Below are 24,945 nucleotides of genomic sequence, written 5' to 3' on the forward strand. Positions count from 1 at the left end.
TTAAATCCTTTCTCAATGTTCTCCAAGAGCACATCCCACTCAAGGTGAGTGATTTGAACTAAATGGCTGGTGATTTAGAATTCTAGTTTGAGGAAGGACAATTTCAGTTTAATGGTATTGACCATATATAAGGGTGTGGACTGAAATTCAAAGCTTCCGGAGAGCAGGCAATGTCCGAACATTAGAGATGCCACGGTTTGGTAGAATGTTGGAGCTTATAAGTTATCACTCTAGAGACCTATATTGATAACCATCGCACTAGAGTCTATGAATTTTAAGTAGGAATTACTTGGCAGTAGATAGACCACATCTTGAGTGACAATTCCCATCTCATGGTGTGCGGTATTTAGGCGGAGAAAAAGTTTTTAGTGAAAATACCACTGTATGGTAATAACATGTCTGAAAAAAAAATAATAATTCTGGTCAATCAAACCAAAATATACGGAATTGAAACGATTCATCTTTTTAATTCATCCGTTCATACGGTAACGGCTTACAAGAAATTCTCGTTTTCAAAATATTAGTTCTTATTATCACACATTAGTAAAAAAAAAACAACTAAAAAAGGAAATTCAGGATAATAAATTAGTGGTTATGGTTTATCAGTCTTATAGTAATAGCTTATGGGAAATTTTGTTTTTCAAAATTATAGTTCTTGTTATCTCACATTTAATAATAAATGCAAAACTAAAAAAGTAAATTTCCTCGAATAAATGCCTTTTCATTCCATGCTTCAAAGTATCATGATGAAATTGCCAAATTCTATCGCAATTATCAAAATTCATCACGTGTTATAAAACTATATTTTATTGATAGTTTTACCAAAATAATTATCGTTAAAGTGCTACGGAAAAAAATTTGACAAACTTTTTGGCGTTCTCATAGAGTCTGAAACAAGATCAATTTTAGCATATTCTGCTAGTTTTGACCATATTTTTTTTCAGAGCAAGGTATACGTTATTTACATGGAGAAAAATATTTTGGAAAAATTGTGGCGAAATGGTATTTCTGGTAAGAAAAGCTATATTTGAATACGTAAGTTCTGAATAATATATTACAGTAATGTAAAGACGAAGCTTTCAATCTTTGATTTAAATTATTACATTATACAACTTAGAGATACAAAAAATGTATTTTACTAAATAAGTCATCCATGCAGCTAAAATAAATATTATAAGGAACCAAGCAAATTTATCTTCTCAAAACGCCAATTCACGAATCAATACTTAAAAAATAATTGAAACCTAAGAAATATAAACATAATAATCAAAGCCTCAGTTTGATTTCAAAATAATGCAATCCTCAAGATTAATGCAAATAGCTGAATACTATAGCCTGGACTTTATTTGCAGTACTTTCAATACTTGAAAAAAATCAATTAAAACACTTCCCCGAAAATCTTATCTCTAAATTTAGAAAAATTTTGAACTTTTAATAATTGAGGATATTTAAGTTTCGTTCAAGTTATATAATTTATCATATCACTGTAAGATCAGATATGGATGTGGACCTAGTTTAGTATAATTTATTATTTAAACTATGAATGATAGGTTTTTAGGCTTACAGATATTATAAAAAATCAATGTAAGAAATAGATTTATTAAAACATAGGTTAATTTTTTATAATGCATGCCTGATTTGTACATTGTGTTTTCAATATATTGTAATATTTCTTAAACCTGTTAATGTAGGTATAATTATTTTCTGTTAATGTATGCGTCATGGACAAAATTTGAAATCCGTCATTCTATAGCTTGCATTGGCATTGTATGTAATACCTTAAGATAGCCGGCTATGTATAAAACGATTCATGTGACACACATTTCCTAGGCATCTTATGGAATGCCAAGTGAAAAACCGGCAAAGTATGAGATACATCTCCGATTCGTTTCGAATGTAATGAAATGTAATTCATGTTGAGAAAACGCAGTAAAAAAATCTGGATCAAATTATGGTACAAAGTACTGGCACATTCGATCTATCATCTGTATATAAAATACATTTTACTGTAAAATCCATTTTTATCATAAAATATCATACCGTAACTTTTTCAGTAATATTCAAGTCGAGGGATTCAGTAGTTTCACTGTAATTATTACAGCAAAAATTACGATTTATCTGATTTTCTTATTTCGCGAAATGTTGTAAAAAAGGATTTTATGGAGAAAAAAAAGTACCAACACTCTGAGAAGGCCGGTACTTTCTACCGTAGTTTGATCCGTAATTTTTTTGCAATGAAGAAAATGAATTTTAATTTCTTATTTTTTTATATAAAAATTTTGTTTCCCTTAATAACCAAAGCACAATTTTTCTAGGGCTTTCATTTTACTTACGTATTTCGAATAAATTTTTTAATGGCATTTTTATTATTGTGTCAGAATAACACATGAATTTTTAAGGTATGCACGTCATTCATGTAATAGCCTTACAGAACCTTTTTATATATTTTGCTAAATAGCATTTATCATGTTATTGAATGCCTAGGTATTTTATAAAATGCGAAGGAAAATATGTAATAATTCTCATATTTCATACTTTGCCTAAAAAACATCCAGGATTATATATGTCATGGCCAAAGCCTGAAGTCCACTTCGCGAATTGGCCATACCTCTCGGCCAAAGTGCGAAATAATTGAAACGATCAATTATTTCGCACTTTGGCCGGCCATTTCGCAAAGTGGCCACGATGTTCTGACCAAAACGCGATGTGCTCATTCAGGAATGCCTGGGCAAATGTATATCGGGCAGTGGCCCTTAACTAGAACTAGTATATATTTCGGACATTTACCAAAGATCTAGTCATACTAGGTCTAAATAAGTGCCACTGCCCGGTATACATTTGCCCGGTATATCCTACACTGATTTTTTTTAAGGTCAAGTGTCACTGCCCGGTATACATTTGCCCGGTATGCGCAACACTGATGTGTTTTTAAGGTCAAGTGCCCCTGCTCGGTATGCATTTGCCAGGTATTTATCTTCTAATCTATCGTCAGTAAGTATTAAAATATCGAATAAATTTAATCTATCGTCAGTAAGTATTAAAATATCGAATAAATTTAATCTATCGTCAGTAAGTATTAAAATATCGAATAAATTTAATCTATCGTCAGTAAGTATTAAAATATCGAATAAATTTAATCTATCGTCAGTAAGTATTAAAATATCGAATAAATTTAATCTATCGTCAGTAAGTATTAAAATATCGAATAAATTTAATCTATCGTCAGTAAGTATTAAAATATCGAATAAATGTAATTGTATCCGGTCAATTCCCGAAATCAAGAAAAGATCGGACATTGACCAGCCAATTTACAGCGTTTTTGGCCAATTCGAGATCTGGCAGGCCAATTCGTGAAGTGGCCGAATTCGGGCTTTGGCCGTAACATATACAATGCCTAGACATTTTATAAAATACCGATATTTGGAACATATGCAATCTATCCATTTTAAAATAACGAGCATTTTTAAGCATCATAAAATTAAAATTCTGAATAAAATATTTCTTTTTTCCCATGCTTTCACTTTTTCTTTCAAATAACAAAACACCCAGTTGTCAAATTTTAAAATCAATTTTTTTTTCCTATGTGAAAGGAAAATTTCACATCGTCACAATATATATTCGAAGATATCGAGTTATCTAAAAAAACAAGTCAAAAGCAGACAGATAAAAATCTATGTATATATATATCATTTCCAACTTTAACAGATTATTTATTGAAGACAAAATGACAAATTTATGGTAATTCATGATAAACATGATTTAGGTTGAAACTAAAATAAGAATAAAGAAGCCCCATAGTTTCAGACGAAGTTGGCTTCTCCGTCATATAAGTGCCCCAACAGAGAAACAACATTTCCGTTAAAGACAAAACTACGAAAAAACGAACGGAAATGTAGCGAAAGGGCGGTCGCGGAGTTTCTTCAGTTTTTTTCATTTCATTTATTTCTTTTTGTGACAGAAGAATTTGCGAAACATGTAGTTCGATTTCTTCGCCACACGTTCCAAATGTTTTGTTCCAAAAAAATTTCAGAAAGAATTCTCCAAAGAAAGTTATTTCCTTCACAATGCTTTTTTTTCCTTCTTTTCTTTAGTTGCCAAAACTGAACAAATTACTTACAAACGAGTTTAGAATAAAATCGATTTTGAGAAATGTGTATAATTCTGTTTCTGTTTTCACCACAATATCTATTTAAAAACTGACATATTTTCCGAATATATTTAAATTTATGTCGAAAATATGTCAAGAAACAAGCCTTTGGAATTTCATTTTGTTAAGTGATTTCCCTTAATGTGAAAATCGATAAAAGTTTAAAGAAAGAAAAGAAATCTTTTATTGCTGTTTGTGAAAGATTAGAACGGTGTACGAAAAGTATTCTGCATGATACTTTAAAGTAATTACTATATTTAAAAAAAATATGAACTGGGTAAAAAATTTGTTTATAAAAACTAACAAAAGATAAGCATATTTTTTTGGTAAATGTTTTTTTGAATATTTTGATTTAAGCAGTTAGAAGTAAATATTATTTACAAATATTATATTTTATTTATAACATGTGTAAAGAGTTCAGATGATAATTTAATTGATACCACAACAAAAAATATTTTAAAAAATGGATATGAAATCGTGATGTATTTTATCACCTGATAGAGTTTTTATTTCTCTTAATTTTAATTCAAGTTATAAATATTTGTATTTTGGAAGATTATTTGCTGTGTTTTGATAATCAAAACAAGGTTAAAATACTTTTTATTTACGACAATGTATTTATCTAAATTTTAATTCAATTTAACGACATTTCAATGAAAAATTATTGATATAGATACAAAAACTCTTCAATTTTTTTGGAGTAAACGATTTTTCTCAATCTAGTTCCACCCAAAATAATTAATTTAAAATCAAATATATATTAATCCGAGTTAAACAAAATTACTTTCCTTTTTATATTTATAAAGAGAAACACTGAATAAAAATTTAATTAAAATATTTAATTATTTTTTATTGCAATAAATTGAAAAGAAAATGAAAAAGGATTAATTTTTTATGGTGTTTCATAATGATAAACTCAGGAGGTTTATATTCATTTAATGATTACATTTTAATTAAAGAAAATGCTTATTTTGATTAAGTCTTATCTCTCACTTAATAATCAATGTGTAGTAAATAATAATGAACTGAATCTTTGGTGCCAAAAATGTCTTTAATGAGTTTTCGTTTTTTGATTAATTTCATTTGAGCCGAAAAATAGAATCAATAAGATTCTTATTAGAAAGAAGAAAAATTATGCAATTTAAAAAACTGGTGTTATACTTCCTATTAGCAAAAAAGTAAATATATACAAGTAATGATCTTGTTTTGTGCCTTGTGTAAATGAATAGTTTATTAAATAACATAATAAAACATTAAGTATACTTGAGGCAATATTTTTAATTAGCAATGATTAATTACCTCCTTTTTCTGTTCATACTTAAGTGAAAAATTTAGTTGATGAATAGTTTTAGAATAGAATTAATAAACAGCATTCAGCATTTGTTTAATTATTATTTATAAATTTTTTTAATGTAGTTACAAGTTCATAGCCTATAAAAAATTCCTAATCAAATTACGATTTACCATAACATACATCTTACGGAACAAAAAAAAAATTCTGACATATTGAATTTTCACAGTAGTAATTACCGTTAAATCGCTGAAACACTCTAATTAAATTAGTACTACAGTAAAATTTACGGTATAATATTTTACGGTGAAAATGGAATTTACGTTTAGAGGGATTTTACGAATGATGCTCCCAAAGCGCTGGTTTTTTAAACCTTTTGATACGAAATTTTTTATATTAATAACCACTTATATAGCTTGCATGATACGATTTTGCTTTAGTACGAAATATAAAAAAAAACTTTAAATGGTTGCTGAAATGTTTAAGTAAATAATAATCCGTGTAAACTTTAAAATATCAAAAGAAATTATTTTGATTACAATGTTTAATAAAAGTATGTTAATTACAATAATTAATTTAACATGTACATATAAATAAAATAATAATGAAGTTATTACAATCAATAATTTAAATGCAGATATATTTAGCAGCAGAAATAAAATCAATTCTTATAAATATTAGTAAAAGACGTAAATCCCATAAAGATGCAACTAAATTAAAATTTAAATCGTTAACAAAATATAATATATAATGAAAAAAATATTATAATGAAACATATTATAGGAAATAAATAGTTAATAGAAGATTAAATAGTTAACTTTTTTATGGAAGAATTTAGAGAATTTTTAGTCAAATTTTTAAAAAGAAAAAAAAGCATGAAGTATAGTTTCTGTTAAAGCATTTCACGAGAAAAGTTTTAGCATTTTCCTGAATGATATTCATAAAATGTGCTCCGACTTTATACATTTAAAGTTTATGATTCTAAATCTATTCAAATTAAGCCCTAAAGTTATTGACAAAGGCTAATATTTTCAGATTAAAAGAGTTTACGGGTGTGCATATTGCTTTATATTTCAGTGCATTAAATCTTCATCTTTTTAAACCTTTAGCGTGCTTCAAAAGTAAAATACATTCAGTGCTTCATAAACGAGAACATTAAGCATTCATTAAAATTCCATTATCGTGGAAAACTGCTTTTTATCGAAAATAACCAGAGAGCTTTCCTATGTATCTTGACAATTTGAAGAATAAACGACTTTATTAAGTACTTTTTAACAGCGAAGGAACAAAATAATTTGTTTGAAAAAAACATTTTCATGAAATAGTTATAAATTATTGCCTTTTATATCAAAATATTTTATTACTTTGTTAAAATCAAAGTAAATAGTAAAATTCTTAGTGTTTTCTTTTAACGTGAAATCATAATAGCTTCATTAAGTGTAATAAGAAAAGAGTTCCATAAAATTCTAAGAACTGATTTTTAGAATCTCGTGAATTAATACTAAAATTGTATTTTCCTACACATTAAAAACTGTTTTAAATCCTGTGTATTTCCTCATGATCATGAAAATTAAATTTTATGCATATAAGAAATAGCTCTGAAACGAAAAATATTTTTGGATAGTAACTTTTGGGTGAAAATATGGCGAATTAGTAGAAATGCTAGTGGTAAAAAATTAAAATAAAAAATAAAAAATTAAACATATAGCTACCGCATAAGTGAAATAGATGGTTGAAAAATATCCAAATAACCTCATTATATCCTCAGCTGTCGAATTTAATTGTCACGCATTGCTTACGTTATATTTTTAAACCTAATGGGAAAGTATTTATAAAAACTTTTTCATGCGGCATTAACTTTACTTAAATAATATTTATGAAACTATTAATACAGTAAAACAAAAATTTTTGTAATTTTATTTTCTCTGAAATTAGTTTATCCATTTGATTATGATTGATAATTTCGAAAACCTTACATTTATCAAATTCTTATGATATGAGAAAAAATTTAGCTTCTCTGATCTATCCAATCAAAACTTGCTTGTTTTAGGTGTTCTATTAAACATTACATTTTGTTTTGCTCTTTTGAAAAAAAAAGAAACTGGAGCTTAAGAAACTAAGATATTTTAAAAAATGTTCAGAAAGTAAGATGAAATTAAAAAAAAACATTCTATTATTAAATAGTTGCTGTTGGAATTACTAAGTATTAAACATACTTATGAGTCGTTCTGAAGCCCACTGAATTGAAGATAATGAATAAAAGAGATGAATTATTGAAATGGCCAATTTTTGTTCAAGACACAGATTAGACGTATTGAAAAGGCCACTTTTATTAATGAACAAATGGTTAGTTTATCCTGAAATACTAATTCGCTGGAAAGTTTTTGCTACGTTAAATGTTTTATTTTTTAAATTTTTTCTCACTTTTTTTTGAAAAAAATTATTATTTATCTATAATTGATTGTTAAAGGGAGTCGGTAGGATATATCAAAGGATAGGATATTGACTTTATTGATGTATCATTTTTAAGAAACTATTTATGATATCGTTTAGACATTTTTTGTGTATATTTGAGATTATATCAGTTGTATGCTGTGATAATGTTTTAGAGTTAACAAGAAAACATTTTAAGTAATTAAAGATTTTTGCTCAAAAATTATGAAATTTTTAAAGTTTTTAGTTCATTATTTTTTTTTAAAATTTTTGAAAAAGAAATGTATTGGCAAATATCACAGTATAAACATGTATATGTAAATATTCTGTGAAAATAAAACTGTAGCAAAATTTGGTTTAGATGCTGAGAAAAGGTTCATCAAAAAAAAATCAGCATTATTAGTTTATGCCCTACCAATTCCGCTTGAAAAAACTTATTTATCTCTCTCTCTAAATATTTGATTGAAACTTGTAGCTATCCGCCTGCTCATTTACGTACACAATACAGTATTACTGTAGTACAAATATCTGGCATTACTTAGAGTAAGTTACTCCTTCTCATGCGTTCTCTCTCCTGCAATTGTTTGAACGTAATCTCTACGACCGTGCAATTACTCCTAGTTTTACCTTTGGCAAATTAACTTTTTTTATAAATTCTACATAAAAAACCCTTAATATCAAGAATTGACTTAAATAATTTTTATACTTTATGAAAAATTCCGGTACAAGTTACGGTAAAAAATACTGGTACTCAGGACTTTATTTCTACTCTACTGGTACTCTATTTTTTTCGGAACATGTTACGGAAAGAAAAATCTGATCAACCGTAAATTTCAGAGCAATAATTCCCGTAAAATTACTGAATTACTCTAAATCGATAAATACTACTGTTAAAATTACGATAAAACATTTGATAAAAAAATGGGTTTTACGGTAAAAAGGATTTCTTGGATTATGCACCCGAAGTACCAGTACTGTATGCCGTAATTTGATCCGGAATGTTTTACATCGTATTTGAAGTTGCTCTTGTGATCTATCATACACTATAAACCAACTAATTGAACTTAAATGATGCATTTCAAAATTGCTAAGTAAATTTAAGCTAAATAAGTAAATAAAAAAAGCTAAATTCTCAAAGAATTTTAAGTGCATTTATTTAAAAAACGTTGAGGACAGATTTTCGGGATCATAAAATTTACCTTTTTTCTGAAAAAGATAAATCTCCTGCTTTATCTGTTATCCGTTCCACAATCTTTTCACATTTAGCAATTTACTTAATTTATATTTTTTCTCATTTAAATAAAAAAAATTTGTTATCTTTGCAAACAGAGAGCAAAGTCAAACGGAAAACAAATTTCTAAATAAAAAGAATGCTAAGCTAATTTTATTTGCTTAGTAAATATAATTATTTTTTTTTAGTAAAGTTAAATGAATTTTTCTGCATGAAATCCTGCCCAATTAACAAAATAATGGCAGTGTTTTTTTTTCCAGTCTCACAAGAGTAGACGAACGTTACATCAGTTCTTTTGTCATTCTCTTAAAAAAAAATGCTAAATATAGGCTAACTTAAATTGCAGGGTGGCAAAAATATTTCTTTACTTTTCTCTAAATAGGCAAAGTGCCAGAAATACAGTTAGTATCAGAAAAACCATCAGGACGTGATAGTAATAAGTAATATTTGTGAAGTCATAAATTTAATAATTTCCGAAAGACAAAAAGTAAAGACATAAATTAATTTTGTATGAAACGTATTATACTTTTCAGTAAAGGATACAATTCATATACTACTAAAAACAATATAGATAATTATTTTTAAACTAATTATTATGTATTAATTATGAATTATACAAAATTTAATTATATACTTATTATTATTTATTGATTATAAAAGTTAATTATATATTTCAAAGTAAATGTAAATAGAATATCTACATTTATTCCAACGTTAATTAAACGTTATTCAATTTAAATTAGAATAAGTATTACGGTTGCGCACATACACCATTTAACATTAACAGAAATAAATGTGTTCCTTAACTCTTCAAGAAAACGATCAAAAAAGTGCCTATTTTTTTAATTACTGAAAATTGATTAGTGCTGACATTTAGTTTAAAATAAACTAACTATCTACAATTATCTAAAAAAAATCCTGGTACTGCCATCTGGTGTGTGAAATGCGAAATAAAATGTTTTCTGAGAAAAAGAAATGAATTAGTTTTATTCTTATTGGCGTGTTACTACTGAGCATTCCAGCCCGGAAATATCGCGGGAGCGAGAAATAGAGGGCGAAACCTCACCCCGTCATTTTCACGGGAGAGAGTAGGAAGGGGTTAATAACGCAAGATTTGGATAGGACTATAGGGCGAATTAATCGAGGAGCAAGACTTTCGACATCAAATGGTCAGATTTTATTTATTTGTTGACATAACGAATCTGTGTAAGGAACTACTATTGAAGAAAAAACATGTGAAAAAAGAAGATAAACATTAAAAGAAGCCAAAAAGGAAAATTATCATTAGGGCAACTCAGAATCGTAAAACTGATGTTTATTGGAAAATATTTTTTCAAAATATATAAAAATAGCTTTTTACTAATTGCACTTGTCTTTGAAATCATGATAAGCAAGTTAAAAAACAGATATCGCAGAAATATTTTAATTTTTTGTGAATTGAAAATTCTTTGAACTGAATTATAAAATAATAGCTCCTCTTTTTCTTTTTTGTAATGTATGTTGTTACTTTTTGAAGTTTAAAAACGTAATATAACATTAATTTATTTTTAAATTAAACCTAGCATGTAACAAACAACTAATAAGATAGTTTTCAAAACAATATTATTCGTTTCAGTTTTGCTTAAGAAATTAGATTATTACATATTTCGAATATTTGAATCAGTGCGTATGAACCTCGGCCGAAGTCATAAAAATTTAGTTGAGTATAAAAATTTTGTTTGAATTTGTAAAAAACTGTAAAAAATTCCAGCTCAAATTACGGTATAATGTGTCGGAGCTTTGGGTGCATCATACGTAAAATAAACTTTACGGTAAATTTATTTTTACCGAAAAAATTGTACCGTTTTTTGCTACTCTAATATTTATTTAATTAGACTGATTCAGTGGCTTTACAGTAATTCATAAATATTATTTTATTTCAGAAATAACATATTATTTTATTTACTATACAACTATAACATTATTTTAAACTACACAATTATTTTATAGCTGTACTATAAAATAACTACCAACTATAAATGACAAAAAAAAATTATATCAGTTGTTTCTCATTTTTTCCAATTAAACTGAATGCTATAAAGAATAAAAATTCAAATCATTTTTAGAATTCAGAATTTAAGAATTTCCTTCTTAAATTGGAGAAATGTAAAACCAAATTTTTGAGGTGCAATGTATCACAATTGGCAGCGAAAAAAGTGTCTTATTTTATTTAAATATTTTTTATCACATTCAATATAGAATACCAATGGCATGACGAATAAAACTGTTTCCATCTAATATCGGAATTCAATTCTTGGGAGAGTATATTTATTAAACTCTATACCGGCTGTTACGAACTTTGTTCTTTTATGAAATCGGGGTCCGATTCTTTTCTTCGAAGTCTATAGAATTTTATGTTTCATTTTTTCTTTAAATAGAATATAGCTATTTTTATTAGAATATTTTCTTATTTATCACTAAATGGTGAAAATCACATTAAGAAATTAGTTATTATTAGGGGAGAGTCGGGTAGCCCCGCCCACTTAAGGAGTATTGCTTATATTTCAGTATAATAGTGAGTAATAATCAATATTTTTGCATGTTTCTATTGTTTTATCATATAATTAAATAATGCAAAAAGAATAAACCAAAACGAGAATAGTTTAACTTAAAAAAATAGAAATTTACAAAAACATGTTTTTCAGCTCTTTTCAAAATGTGTCGGGTAGCCCCGTCCAGTTACAAAAATTATGTTTTTTGACCATTTTTTCAGATGTAAATGTAAATGACCAATGTATTGACAATAGATAAACCTCATTTATCATTTTTATCACAAAATTATTTTATTTATTACATATTTATATACTTTTAGGGAATTCTATCATTTAATAACAATCACTTAATAACAACAATATTTGTTGTTAAAAATTTATATAACATTCAAATTTGAAGCAATAAAATAATAATCTTTGCAACCGTACTTTTATCGACGAAATAAAATTGGGCGGTGATACCCAACATGCATGTGAGCTAGGCTACCCGAAATCCACTTTTTTTGTAAATTTGTAATTACTCGAACAATTTTTCACATATAAACTTCTTTCCTTGTGCAAATTAAACTTAAGACTGCATACTTTAATGCTGTATGTATGGAAAAACTTATTTTTTTAGTATTAAAATGAAGTTTGATCGAAACATTCAACCAATTTTTCTTAATTTCATCACTACAGTATTCAACATATTTTCAAAACTATTGTTTACCATATTAACAGCTGCATAAATACGTGAAACTCTGAAAATAATCTTTTTTTAATACAACAATTAATGTCCGATGGCCCATTGACTTGAAAAAATATTCTATACATATGAAATTGTCAGTGGGCGGGGCTACCCGACTCTCCCCTATATTTAAATATTTATTTTGGGAATTTCTTAAAGAGCTGCTTTGAATCTTAACATATTATTTTCATTAGAGATTTTGTTATTAAATTTATAACTTTTTCTTAACTATTTCTGTGCTAGTTAGTCTCAAATTTTTTTCTTTTTAAGTAAAATTAAGATTAAATAAGTCATTAACAATTTAAATATATTAATAAAGAATTGAATACTTTAAGGCAAAATCTCGTGTTTTGTTTCTTTAAATTAACTTAATAGGATCATATATTTTTTTCTAATGTAGAGAAGTTTGCTGTGAAAAAAATTACTACTAGTATGCATATATGTATGAATTTTATAAAAACCTGTTTTAAATTATTTTGACAGTAAAGATATGGTACAGTTATTAAATTCTAATCAGATGGGTCAGGTTAACTTTTCCCTTGAGAGTAAAACAAGGGCATATATAAGTTAGAGGTAAATAAATATTGAAACATTTATTGTCCTCATTGACAGTGGAAAGTAAAATTTTATAATCTTATTTCCCAAACATTATTTTTACTGTTGTTTTCCTTTTTTAATGAATAACTGATGAAAAAATAAATATATATGTAGGCGTTTTAAAGTAAACTTCGGCAAATTTTTATTATATAAAAATAGTTATTTAATTAATATTTTTCTTCAGAAATCATATAAAACACGTTACGAAATGCACGGAAAAGATTATTCCAATATGAATTATTTTTTTCAATAATATGCACTATTATTAATGATAAATTAGCATCTAGGATACATTTTAGCTTTAAGCATATTTTGTTTTGTCATACGTATTTATTATTTAATAAAAACCTGTTTTAAATTATTTTAACACTAAAGATATGGTGAAGTTATTAAATTCTGATCAGATAGGCACAATTTAACTTTTATTAAATTCTTACCCGATAGGCACAATTTAACTTTTACTATGTGAGTCAAATACGGGCAAATATTAGTAAGAGATAAATAAATATTGAGAAATTTATTATCCTTATAGACAATAGAAAGTATAATTTAACAATCCTTATTTCTTAAAGATTATTTTTACCCTTGTTATTTTTTGATGAATAACTGATAAGAAAATAAGCAAAAATGTTGGATTATAATTATTACTAAGTAGATAGTTTTCTGTGTTTCAAAAAAAGAGGTTGCGATTGTTACAGTTATATTTCAGTATGCTGACATAAAATATCCCCAGTGTTTGTCAGATCATATGTTAGAATCTCTTTGTCATTGGGCTAACCATGGGAGGTTTTCTTGGTCTTCCTTTTCATGCAACGCAAATGCGGGTTAGTTTACCTCAAATAACAAAATTGTTTCAGTGCTTTTTCTAAGAGTCCCAACGTTTCCTTGGCTGAAGTCGAAATTAAGAGGATGCCGTCGTTAAATATATTCTGCGAAAAAAAGTATGGTCAAAAAACCAGATTATGGTTAAAATTACTTTATTTCTGGCTCTATGGAAATACCAAAAACTCGCTAATTTAATCCGAAGTAATTTTTGTAAGGATTTTTGGTAAAATGTGGGAATAAATAAAAGACAATAAAATTTGATAAATGGAATAAACTTCGGTAATTTTGTCATGATACCTCAAAGCATGGCATAAAGCCATTAATTTGGTTGAATTGACCTTTCAGTTTTCTTCTTTTTTTTTTTACTCAATGTGTGGTAATAAGAATTAAACTTTTGAAAAACCAGAGTTTCAGGTAAATCGTTACCATATAAGTTGGAAATTTCGTAAATGAATAGTTTAAATACAGTATATTCTTGTTTAATTATCCAGAATTACAATTTATTTCACCCGAAATGTCATTACTATGCAGTACAGTAATTTCTTTCTCCATCTTCTGTTAAAACTATTTTTATCATTATTTATGAAACTAATAAACCTGAAACAGAATCTTTTTTAACACACTATATTATTCAATAGGATGAATAAAAACATGATATTTTCTTAACGAATACAATTGACAAAATTTAAGTAACAATGAAAAATGAAAGTTTAAAGAAAGAAAAAAGAAGTAAAGGAAAATAACACAATTGTTAAGTCGAATTCTAAGTCAAAATTAATATGAAAAAAAATATTTTTGCAAGAAGCAGTGTACTTGATTTTATTCAATTTTTGTCCTATTTTAAGAAAATTTCCTGATTTTAAATCACTGACTTGGACTTTACAATAGTTTACAGTAGAAATAAGGAGAATAATAATACTACCAAAATATTCTTTTAAATTAACTACATTTGAATACTATAATATTAAATATCACACTATAGTGGTTAAATACTATAATATTGAATACCATGTGATAATGGTTGAATACAATTGAATACCATAATATCAGGGTTAAAAGTCCTACATATATAAACTCATTTGTTTTTCTTAGCTGCTTAAATGTAGTGATATAGATGTGAATAGTTTTCAATTTAAAAAAATATTTCTAAAAATGTTTTCCAAAAATTATAAACTAAGAATGCCTTTTGTCATAAAATCGCGAAAATTTTGTTCTTAAGGCTTTTTTTTTTTAACAAAAAAAGACTTATTTTTGTTTTTTCTTCATAAATATGGTAATAAAAATAGGATATTTTTAAAAGGTATATTTTGAGGTTGTTATCCTTAACTAAATAATATTGCTTTTACTGATTAATGCATTGTACAAGACGAATTGCGTGAGTTTTCTGCCCAGAAATGCACGATATGACTATCAAATACTAGTAAATTTTTGCTACTTTGCTCACGCTTACTCAACTCAAGATTTGTTTGAAGCAAAAAATATTTAAGTGGATTCTTCCCGCATACATATTCTTTGGTATAAAATTCAAAACGTAGTTAAGGAATTTGCTCACAACCAACAATTTGTTAATTTAAGCAATGATGGTTTTAGACAGTGGAAGAAACAGATCGCAAAGATAGATGTCTAACAAGGAATCGATACAAAATAGAAAAATCTTAAGAATAAAAATACACCCATAACAATAACATTGATCAAAAGAACTTGAAAACTGAAAAGATTGCAATTAGAAGAGGAAGTTCAGAAAGTTCATAAAAGAGTGCAGTTCAGAAAGTTCATAAAAAAGTTCAACTCAGAAAGACATCATTTGTTTCATGAGTAATGATTAACTGATTCATATTACATTTATCCCGATATTTACACGGAGAAACAAATTGTGGTAAAATTACCGTACTGTATGGTATCTTCGGTAAAAAAAAATAATACAATTCCAGCTATAAAAAACAAAATATACAGTATTTAAACCATTCATTTAATAGTTTGTCCGCTTTTATGGTAACGGTTTACTGGAAATTCTGTTTTTTAAAACTACAGCTCTTATTACCACACATTTAGAAAAAAATTCAAAACTGATGTATTGTACTGTATATATTATATACTGTATATATTATGGTATATGTTATATACTGTATAAATTACGAATAATTGTTTTTTTAATCATGCTCTATAAAATTACCACATTAATCAAATTTTATCAGATATTTTATTTTTAATTTTATCGAAATCAATGCAAAAACGCTTCGGCTAATATAATCGAGTTTCTTGTTGTTCTCATAGAACCAGAAATACGGTATATTTTACCATATTCTGATTCTTTGACCATACTTTTTTATCATTAAATCCACATCTTCTTAATTTCGACTTCAATAAAAAAAAAATAGGGACTCTCAGATGAGGCACTGAGACAATTTAGTTATTTAAGGAAAACTAACCCGCATTTGTGTTACATGGCAATGAAGACCTTCATAACCTTCCAGGAGACATATTTTAAGTCAGCATATTGGAACTATAACAATCACAACCTCTTTATCTGAAAAGTAGAAAGCTATCTACTTAGTAACAGCTATAATCCAAATCAGATTTTAATCTAACATTTTTTAATTAGTTATTCACCAAAAAATAACAATAGTAAAATTAGTATTTGAGAAATAAGAGTTATTTAATTTTATACTTTCCATTGTCAATGAGGGTAATAAATTTTTCAACATTTATGTACCTATACCATTTGCCCATGTTTAACTCTCAAGGTAAAAGTTAAATCGTGCCTATCTGATAAGAATTCTATAAAAGTTAAATTCTGCCTATTTGATCAAAATTTAATAATTTTACCATATCTTTAGCTTCAAAATAATTTAAAACAGGTTTTTATTAAATACATAAATACGTATGACAAAAATTATCAAAATATACTTAAAGATAAAATGTATCCTAGATGCAAATGTATCATTAAAGATAGAGCATAATATTGAAATAAATAAAAAATATTGGCATTATATATTCCACGCATTTTTCATTGTGTTTTACATGATTTCTGAAGAAAAATATTAATTAACTGACAATTTTTATGCAATAAAAATTGCCTGGCTTTATTTTACCTACTTATATATGCATGCATTCGCATAAAACAAAACAAAAATTCAATCTATCAACCTTAAATGCGTCAAAAATGAAACATATTTCAAACATGTCATAAAAATACCTTTGCTGCGAATTATCAATTGGAAAATATAAAAATTTGAAGTCAGAAATGTTACTAACATAAAAAAACATTAAAAAAGCAATAATAAAAACTCGAGTGTCCAAAAATGAAAAAAGTACAGTTTAAAATTTTTGCATTATTATTCTATTATCCATTTATTATTATTTATTACAATTCATACAAAGTTTCATATCAATTGTAATAAAGAGATGGGATATTACAATCAACATGAAAGCTGAAGGATTTATTGATACATATTTTCTTACATAATAAAAATTTATTAAAAAACATTGTTTCAGAGAAGTGAACTTATCCTCATATAAAGCAAAAGCTTGATGGTAAATATTACGCATATTGCATGAAAATACATTCTAATTAATGTTAAGAAATTAATCAAAGAAGATTAGTTTAGCGTACGTTTATTGCGAAATTAAAAAATAATCAAGAAAACAAATTCATTAAATACACTTTAAAGGAGAAAAAAATGCATAAACAATAACACAAAATTTATCCTCATATTATTGACTGCAAGAAAAAAAAATTACAACTATGTCAGAAAAATGAAACATATTTTAAACAAATCAAAAAACATACCTTGCTGGGAATTATCAACCGGTGATGATAAAATTTCGAAATGTAGAAATGTCAATAAAAACAATGTCATCAAAAAATTTCCATAGATCTCCATGTTAAACCTAAAAAATATTCAGTTAAAAAAGAATAACAGAAGCTCGCGTATTTCCGGATATGATATTTGGAAGAATTGTAATTGAGAAATACTAATGTTGTCAAGCGGACTAATGTTGTCAAGCTCTATCCAGCGCGAAAGCTGCAGGATTTAGTGATTCCCTCTTCGGGAAAAACGTTGTCACCGGCTCTAGAACCATTGCACTGGGAAGAACATCGCACGCTGATTGGCTGAGGCATATTCACGTGGTCTCTCGTAAAAGGGGTCAATAACAAATCAAGTCGCTCTATGGTACTTAGTTTTATTACTATTTCTTCTACATTCCAAAAAGAGAAGATATTGTCCCTATTAATTATCGTAATGCACACGTTTATTCTTTTATTGTACCATACGTTGGCGATGCAGAAGTTGTAAAAGCAAATGGATATTTATCTAATGATTTTGGAAGAGATTCTGCTGTAGGAAAAATCCATTGCTGAATATTTAAATTAAATTTTAATATTTATAAGTTGCAATAAGGTAATGAAAAAAATAAGGGAATATACGGTTGTTGTTTTTGATGCACACATTCATCTTTTTTACATATTATTTCCATTAGACTATATGAGTATTTTACAAATTCACCATATAAAAATATTCAGCCATATTTTTACATAATTTTATATGGTTAATCCGAACAATTTGGATCATCAAAAGGTAATAGAAGATATTTTTCATGATACACATTTATTCATTTTTTACCTAATATTTTCCTTTTGTTAAACGCGTATTTTGTTAATTACCTTTATGAAAAATTTCTACAAGGTTAGTCCAAGAAAGTATGGAACATAAAAAAAAGGAGTCGTTTAAATGCTAATTATTTACAATATCATTCATAATATTTTCATTTGGTTATACGTGTATTTAGTGAATCAACTTTAAAAATATACGTACCGTAGCAAATACATATTTTTCCTGAGAAAATTTAAATTAATAAAAATTTAATTTTTCTAAACTTGATTTTCTTTCTTTATTTCAGTTGTCTTCTAGGTCATTCGAAACCTGTCAGAATAATTTCAAAAATATTTGCGTGTAATTTATCGAACTTTGATCAGAATTATTTTTCTTCTAAAAACTATAGATCATCATGATTGAAGACATTCTGATGCACACTGAATAAGTCTTTTTTCATTTCAAAATGTGATGTTATTAAGATAGAGTACAAAATTATAATCACAATTCATACGTCCTTGAATAAAATAAATTGGAATAGTTTTCAATTTGAGAAAACGAGAAGTTTTTAAAAATAAACATAATTTTTCAAACATTAAAACTTTGAATGGGAACCAGCAATGTAGGAAATTCCAGCTTCCTAGTAATGTTATAAATGCGTAGGTAGAGTATGAAATATGAAAAATGTTACATAATTTATCTATACTATACCGTTTTATATTATATACCTAGGCATCATACATGGCAACGTTACTTTTAAAAAGTAACGAGTAAAAGTACAAGTATTTTTAAAAAAAGTAACGAGTAAAAAGTAAAAAGTTCTTATTTTAAAAAGTAACGAGTAAAAAGTAGAAGTAAAAGTACAAGTACTGAACAAAAAAAGTAACGATTTAAAAGTACATTTCCAGGAAATGGAAAATTCAAAGTAACCTAAACTGTTATTGAATAATATTATGTTCTTTAATGTTTTTCCAAAATTGTTGCTATTTATTTATTTATTTTTAATTTTGAAAGTTATGGATATTAATTTATTTTTAAATTCGGAAGAATATTATAATATAATTTTATAATATAATCGTATAATATAATTTTATAATCAAATATAATTTTAATATCAAACTTTTTATGGATTTGCACGAAAAAGAAATTTTATCCATTGATTTTAATTTTTAGTTTATTATTTTTATTTATTTAAATTACCATTGATTTAAAATTGTTTTACTTTTTAGAAACACGTTTTAAAAACACAAACGTAAACAAAGCAAACACGGGGTTTCAGATAGCTTTGTGATCTTTGATCTAGTAAAAAATAATTTAATGTGCAGTATAAGTTGAAACAGAAGGTATTTAAACACGAAATTAGCCGTGAATGCATATATATTGCACATTAATTTTATAAATTAAAAAAAAAAAAACATAAGTATTTTTTTTTTTTTAAAGCTTACCGAGTTTTAGAAAGAAGTAACGATTTCATTCGATATTTCCGTTACAAATACTTGTACTTTTTCCCTAAAAAAGTAACGAAGTACAAGTAAAAGTACGTACTTTTTACTTGTACCGGCGGTACAAGTAACGAAAGTAAAAGTACTGCCATATATGCTAGGCATTATACGGAACGGAAAATGCTTTTTAGGCAAAGTGTGAAACAAATCGTATGTTAACGGCAGAACGGTATGTTTTTAAACGGAATGTTTTGTGCGTTCAAGGCAATGTATAAAATGTAGGCATTGTATTCTCCTTCTACCAACAGATGTCTATAGAATACCTATTGATGTTAGAAAATGCCTAAATGTTCTATAGAATGCTGGTTTCAGACTTTTTGGGTAACTTTGTCATTTGTTTAAAATTATGATGGCAAATTTTAATCAAGAATAAAAAACAATAAATTGAATGTTTCAATTCATTGTTATTTATTTTTGATGTGAGATTATAACAACAATATAAAGTTTAATAAAGGAATTTTAATCGTTATCATTCAATGAGCATTTAGTCATATGCCTATCATGTCTTGTCGTATAAATATCTTGTGAATTTCTATGGCTGCCATAAGCTTACGGCGTCTTGCCATATAAATGATATACGCAAATTTTAATGGCTGGGGTCTTTCCGTAGAAATATCATTGAAATTTTCACGCCTACCGAAAGTTATTATAGCATAGGTTTGTATATGACAAATTTTCCAAAGGTCTCTTAATAAATTTAAATGAAAGCCTAAAAGAATATTATACTTATTAAAATATTAATAATACATTAAAAATAAGGTTTATTCTGGACATAATAAAGTTCTAAGAAACTGATGTGAATGATATTACGGTACTTACATATTATCCCTTCGACCATTTGTGTCAACACCCCTCACAAGTCATTTTGGTATCTTCCAAATTTGTTTTTGCATAGCAATTGATCATAATGAAATAAACAAAATGCAAATATATCTAATGCAAAAAGTAAGAAATATTTAAATTTAAACCACAACCAAATTCATTTTCAGATTTTATTTTATTTTATCACCTGTGTTGAAACGTCAACTCAATTCTGAGTTTACGACAAACAGTGTTCAACTCCGTAACCTTGTAATTTTGAACCCAACTTAGAAGACAAGGGAGCCCCTGGATAAAGCATTGGACGTAACTAGCCTTCATGGAGGACTTGTTGATGAAACTAACCCGCACTTCCGTTACAAGGAGAGGAAAACCCCCCAAGGTTAGCCCGACGGCAAGGGAATTCTAACCCATGATCCGTCTTCCACTGAGGATAGTTAACGTCAGCACTGTGGTCGGTTAGAACAGGGTGCGGAATTCGTATCGACCAGCCATCACAAGGGTTCGAACACGGTTCACCTCATTAGAAGGAGAACGCACTATCCCCTGAGTCACCACGCCTACTTAAAGAGCACTTTTATATAACTTTTATAACCATCGCTGAATAGCAGACCCAATTTTGGGTTTACCTATTAATAGTCAACTCCGTAGTCTTGTAATTCTGAACCCAATCGAGAAGAAAAGGGAACTTCTGGATCAAGTATTGAGAGTAATTTGTGTTTGTGGAGGACTTCTTTGGACGGAACTAACCAGCATTTGCGTTACACGGAAAGAGAGAAACCACGAAAACTTCCCACGGTTAGCCCAATGGCAAAGAGACTCTGACCCATGATCCGCCTACCACTGAGGATATTTTATGTGAGCACTGTAGTTGGTGCGAGCCGGGTGCGGAATTCGCATCGACCTGCCATCGCTGGGATTTGAACTTGGTCCACCTCATTGGAAGGCGAACGCTCTATCCCCTGAGCCACCATGGCTCTCTAAAGAGCACTTTATATTTTATTTTATAACCGTAGTTGAACATTCGCCCCAATTTAGGGTTTACGGTTAATATTCAACTCCGTAGTCTCCGTAGACTTTTCGGTGCAACTGACCCACATTTGCGTTACATGTAGATAAAAACCACGAAACCCACCCACAGTTAGGCTGACGGCAAGAGGACTCCAACTCATGATTCGTCTACCAATGAGGATATTTTACGTCAGCACTGTGGTGGGAATTCGAAGTGGCCAGTTTTCGCTCGATTCGAACCCAGGTCACCTCACCTACAAAACACTTGTCATTCTATGGAATAAATTAATAGTAATACAATGCCCCGATAAAATCGACACCAATTTTCGCATATTCAACTTCGCTAACAACGCCAGGCATTCTTTAAGATGTATAGGTACTCCATAGAATTTCGGTGTTTCATTAATCCATAAAAAAACGAATTGTTTTTGAACTACAATAATATTGAAGAAAACGACGAAATGCTCTTATGTGAAAATTGTTCAAAACAAACAGCTGTTTCGGATCTAAAGATAAATACCATCAATCATGCTACTTGATTTCAGTACCGAAACAGTTTTCTTCATTTGGTTTCATATGTTCGCATCCCATAAATGTCTGATTTATTTGAATTTTATATTCGAACTCTGCATAGCAATGTAGGCAAAGATGTCAGAAACTGGCATGTTCATTTTTTTTTTATTTTCTTCAGGCATACATAAAATCAAACTACTGAAAACTTCTTACGAGCAATAATTATTAAAGAAGCAATGAAATTAAAATTTCGTTCAAGAATTTCAGAATATCATGCATAATCAATGAAGTAAGAACAAAACAACGTATATTTTCACTTCACTTTAAGAAAAAATGAATAAATAATTTGAATCATTATGTAAACTGAGAAGACATTATTAAGCCAGAAAAGGAATATTGTGTAAGGCATCTCTTATAATTTTGTTATCTTCTTTAACAAAGCTTGAATGAAAATAAATTGCTGCAGGGGAATCGTAAGGATTTAAATTTACTTTTTTTTTCTCAAATAAATTTGATTATATTTAATTTTTTGATTTTAATGCATTTTAATCTTTTTTTTCATTTATGAAATCTTTCAAAATAATCACACTTTTATTCACTCACAAGTTTAGATTTAATATTCAATAACAGACGCAAAACTCTTTGGTTTGTGAAAATATGTTTCACATAAACTCGAATCAATCTTATATTAAAACGCTTGCAGAGAAATGTAGAAGTATAATTAAAATTTATTGGTAACATGCATGTGCTTTGATCTGTAATCATGGTAGGAGTATATTAGTTAAAATAGTGATTGCATTGAAATGCATTAAAAAAAATGACAAATGAGGGGCGAGATTCCCCCCCCCCCCCTTGACAAGTTAGTCTGTTAGAATTTTCATTTAAAAAATGAGGTAAAATAACCGGCTAAAAAATGAGGTAAAGTAACCGGCAGTTCATCCAATTAACCGTAAAGTCTATGGTAAAAAACATTTTCCACTTTTACGATTTTGAAACTATTTACAACTATTATGGTTAAAAAACCATCAATACAAAACGTATGGTTTCAAAACCGTAGAAATGAAACTTAACTGGACATTGGAGATAGTTTAACAGCTTTATAGTGCTGCCATCAATGCTTGAATGAGAGTATCGTATTCTTATCAACCCAGCGTCACAAATTGGAGCTGCGGGACGATGAAATTTCTTCATGTGTTGAGGGGAATGAAGGAAATACATATTGTGGTGTCAACGCTGGGGTTCGAACCCAGCAAGGAGCTAAGTTGCTTCAATAGGTTGGTCTAGTTACTGCTAAAAAATTCTGATTGTTTAATCGTTTCAAGTAAAAGTAGTTAATAGACAGTTTTTCTCACAGTTATTAGTTTGAATACCATCTTATTTATGACTAGTTGACGATTTGTTTGAATAAGGTAAAATAAAATAAAAGTAATTTGTTGTTTAACGGTTTTTTTCCAAGAAATTTCTAACAGTATATCACAATGACATTTCCGCGGCAAAATGGATTGTCCAACAGCCATTAACCAGGAACAGTAACTCATGTGAACTTATTCAATTACTTTTAATTTATTACTATAGTTAATATTCAGTTCTTTTCATTTTTATTTCTTAGTACACAAAACGTTATTGTATATCTTTTTTTCTGTGCTTCGGACATTATTCAGAAAATAAATTATTCGCCTTATTTGTATTCATAGAATAAAGCTATTGCTGCTGTGATGAATCTCTTATTTGTATTAAAAAATCACAATAACTATATATAATTTCAATGTTGCACGGTAATTGTGTCAGCGATATAAAATTTCTAACCTGCCAAGAATATGCCACCCAAATAACGCGTGCTTGGATTCCTCATAGCGTTTTTTACAGAAGTAGTTTTATGCCTTATATTGTTGTTGTTGCTTATGCCTGCTTAGACAGAGGGGTTAGGCCTGTTTAGGCAGAATTCGACTTCTGCCACACCCATTCGTCGCCCCCGCTAATAGGGCGTACCCATTCATACATCCATTCATTCATCCACAGATCGTAATTTTGACTCGAATCAGAGAATGATTGATCTCCAATCCAGTACCCCCAGAGGTATTGATTTGTTATGGCAACATGGAGGACTTTGCAGCTCGACAGATTTAACGTGCAACAGTCACCATTTACTACACGGGTAGCCTTCGGCCGGCAGATGAACTCTCGGACATGGGCCCAGCGCCCTACCGACTAGGTTATCCCGGCCTTATATATATATATATATATATATATATAGCTAGACGCCTAGAGAACAGCCTTGGAGGTTTAATAGTTGTCCTCAGAAACTTTCAAAACGCACTTTGAGGACAGAAAATTTGCTCAAATTTCAACATATATGCTCAAATGTCCTAGATTTTTTTCGAAAACTCATATTTTAACAATCAAGTATTAAAAACAAATTCTGAAATGTGCACGTCTTTTATATTAGATAATTTTGTGTTGCAGAGAAAACAGTCAAGAGGCAAAAACGCACCGAAAACAAAATGTACAGTCCGCAAAAAAAAAGATATCACCCTGAATAACTTTCGTTCTAATTATCGGATTTTCACGAACTAAGTGTTAATCTTAATGGTTCCTGGGGGTGACCTCAAATATGCTAATTAATTAGTGCTAACTATTAATTAAGTTACGAATTCAGACACAAAAACGTACTTTCTCTGAATAAACATATATTTTTTCTTACATATTTGGATTCTTAACCTTCA

General features: G+C 28.1%; 1 protein-coding gene across 1 annotated transcript in view; it reads right to left on the reverse strand.

The window, feature by feature from the left end:
• LOC107455063 (uncharacterized) overlaps positions 1 to 17,833 on the reverse strand; it is an 80,976-nt gene extending 63,143 nt beyond the window's left edge. The window contains exon 1 of the mRNA XM_016072471.5: positions 17,573 to 17,833. Within this exon, the coding sequence (XP_015927957.1) occupies positions 17,573 to 17,666 (94 nt within the window). The 5' untranslated portion in view covers positions 17,667 to 17,833. The remainder of the gene's footprint in view (positions 1 to 17,572) is intronic.
• Positions 17,834 to 24,945: the final 7,112 nt, after the last annotated feature.

This window comes from Parasteatoda tepidariorum, chromosome 10, assembly GCF_982258835.1.
Source record: "Parasteatoda tepidariorum strain Cologne lab strain chromosome 10, Ptep-v5.0, whole genome shotgun sequence".
In the NCBI taxonomy this organism is placed as follows: domain Eukaryota; kingdom Metazoa; phylum Arthropoda; class Arachnida; order Araneae; family Theridiidae; genus Parasteatoda; species Parasteatoda tepidariorum.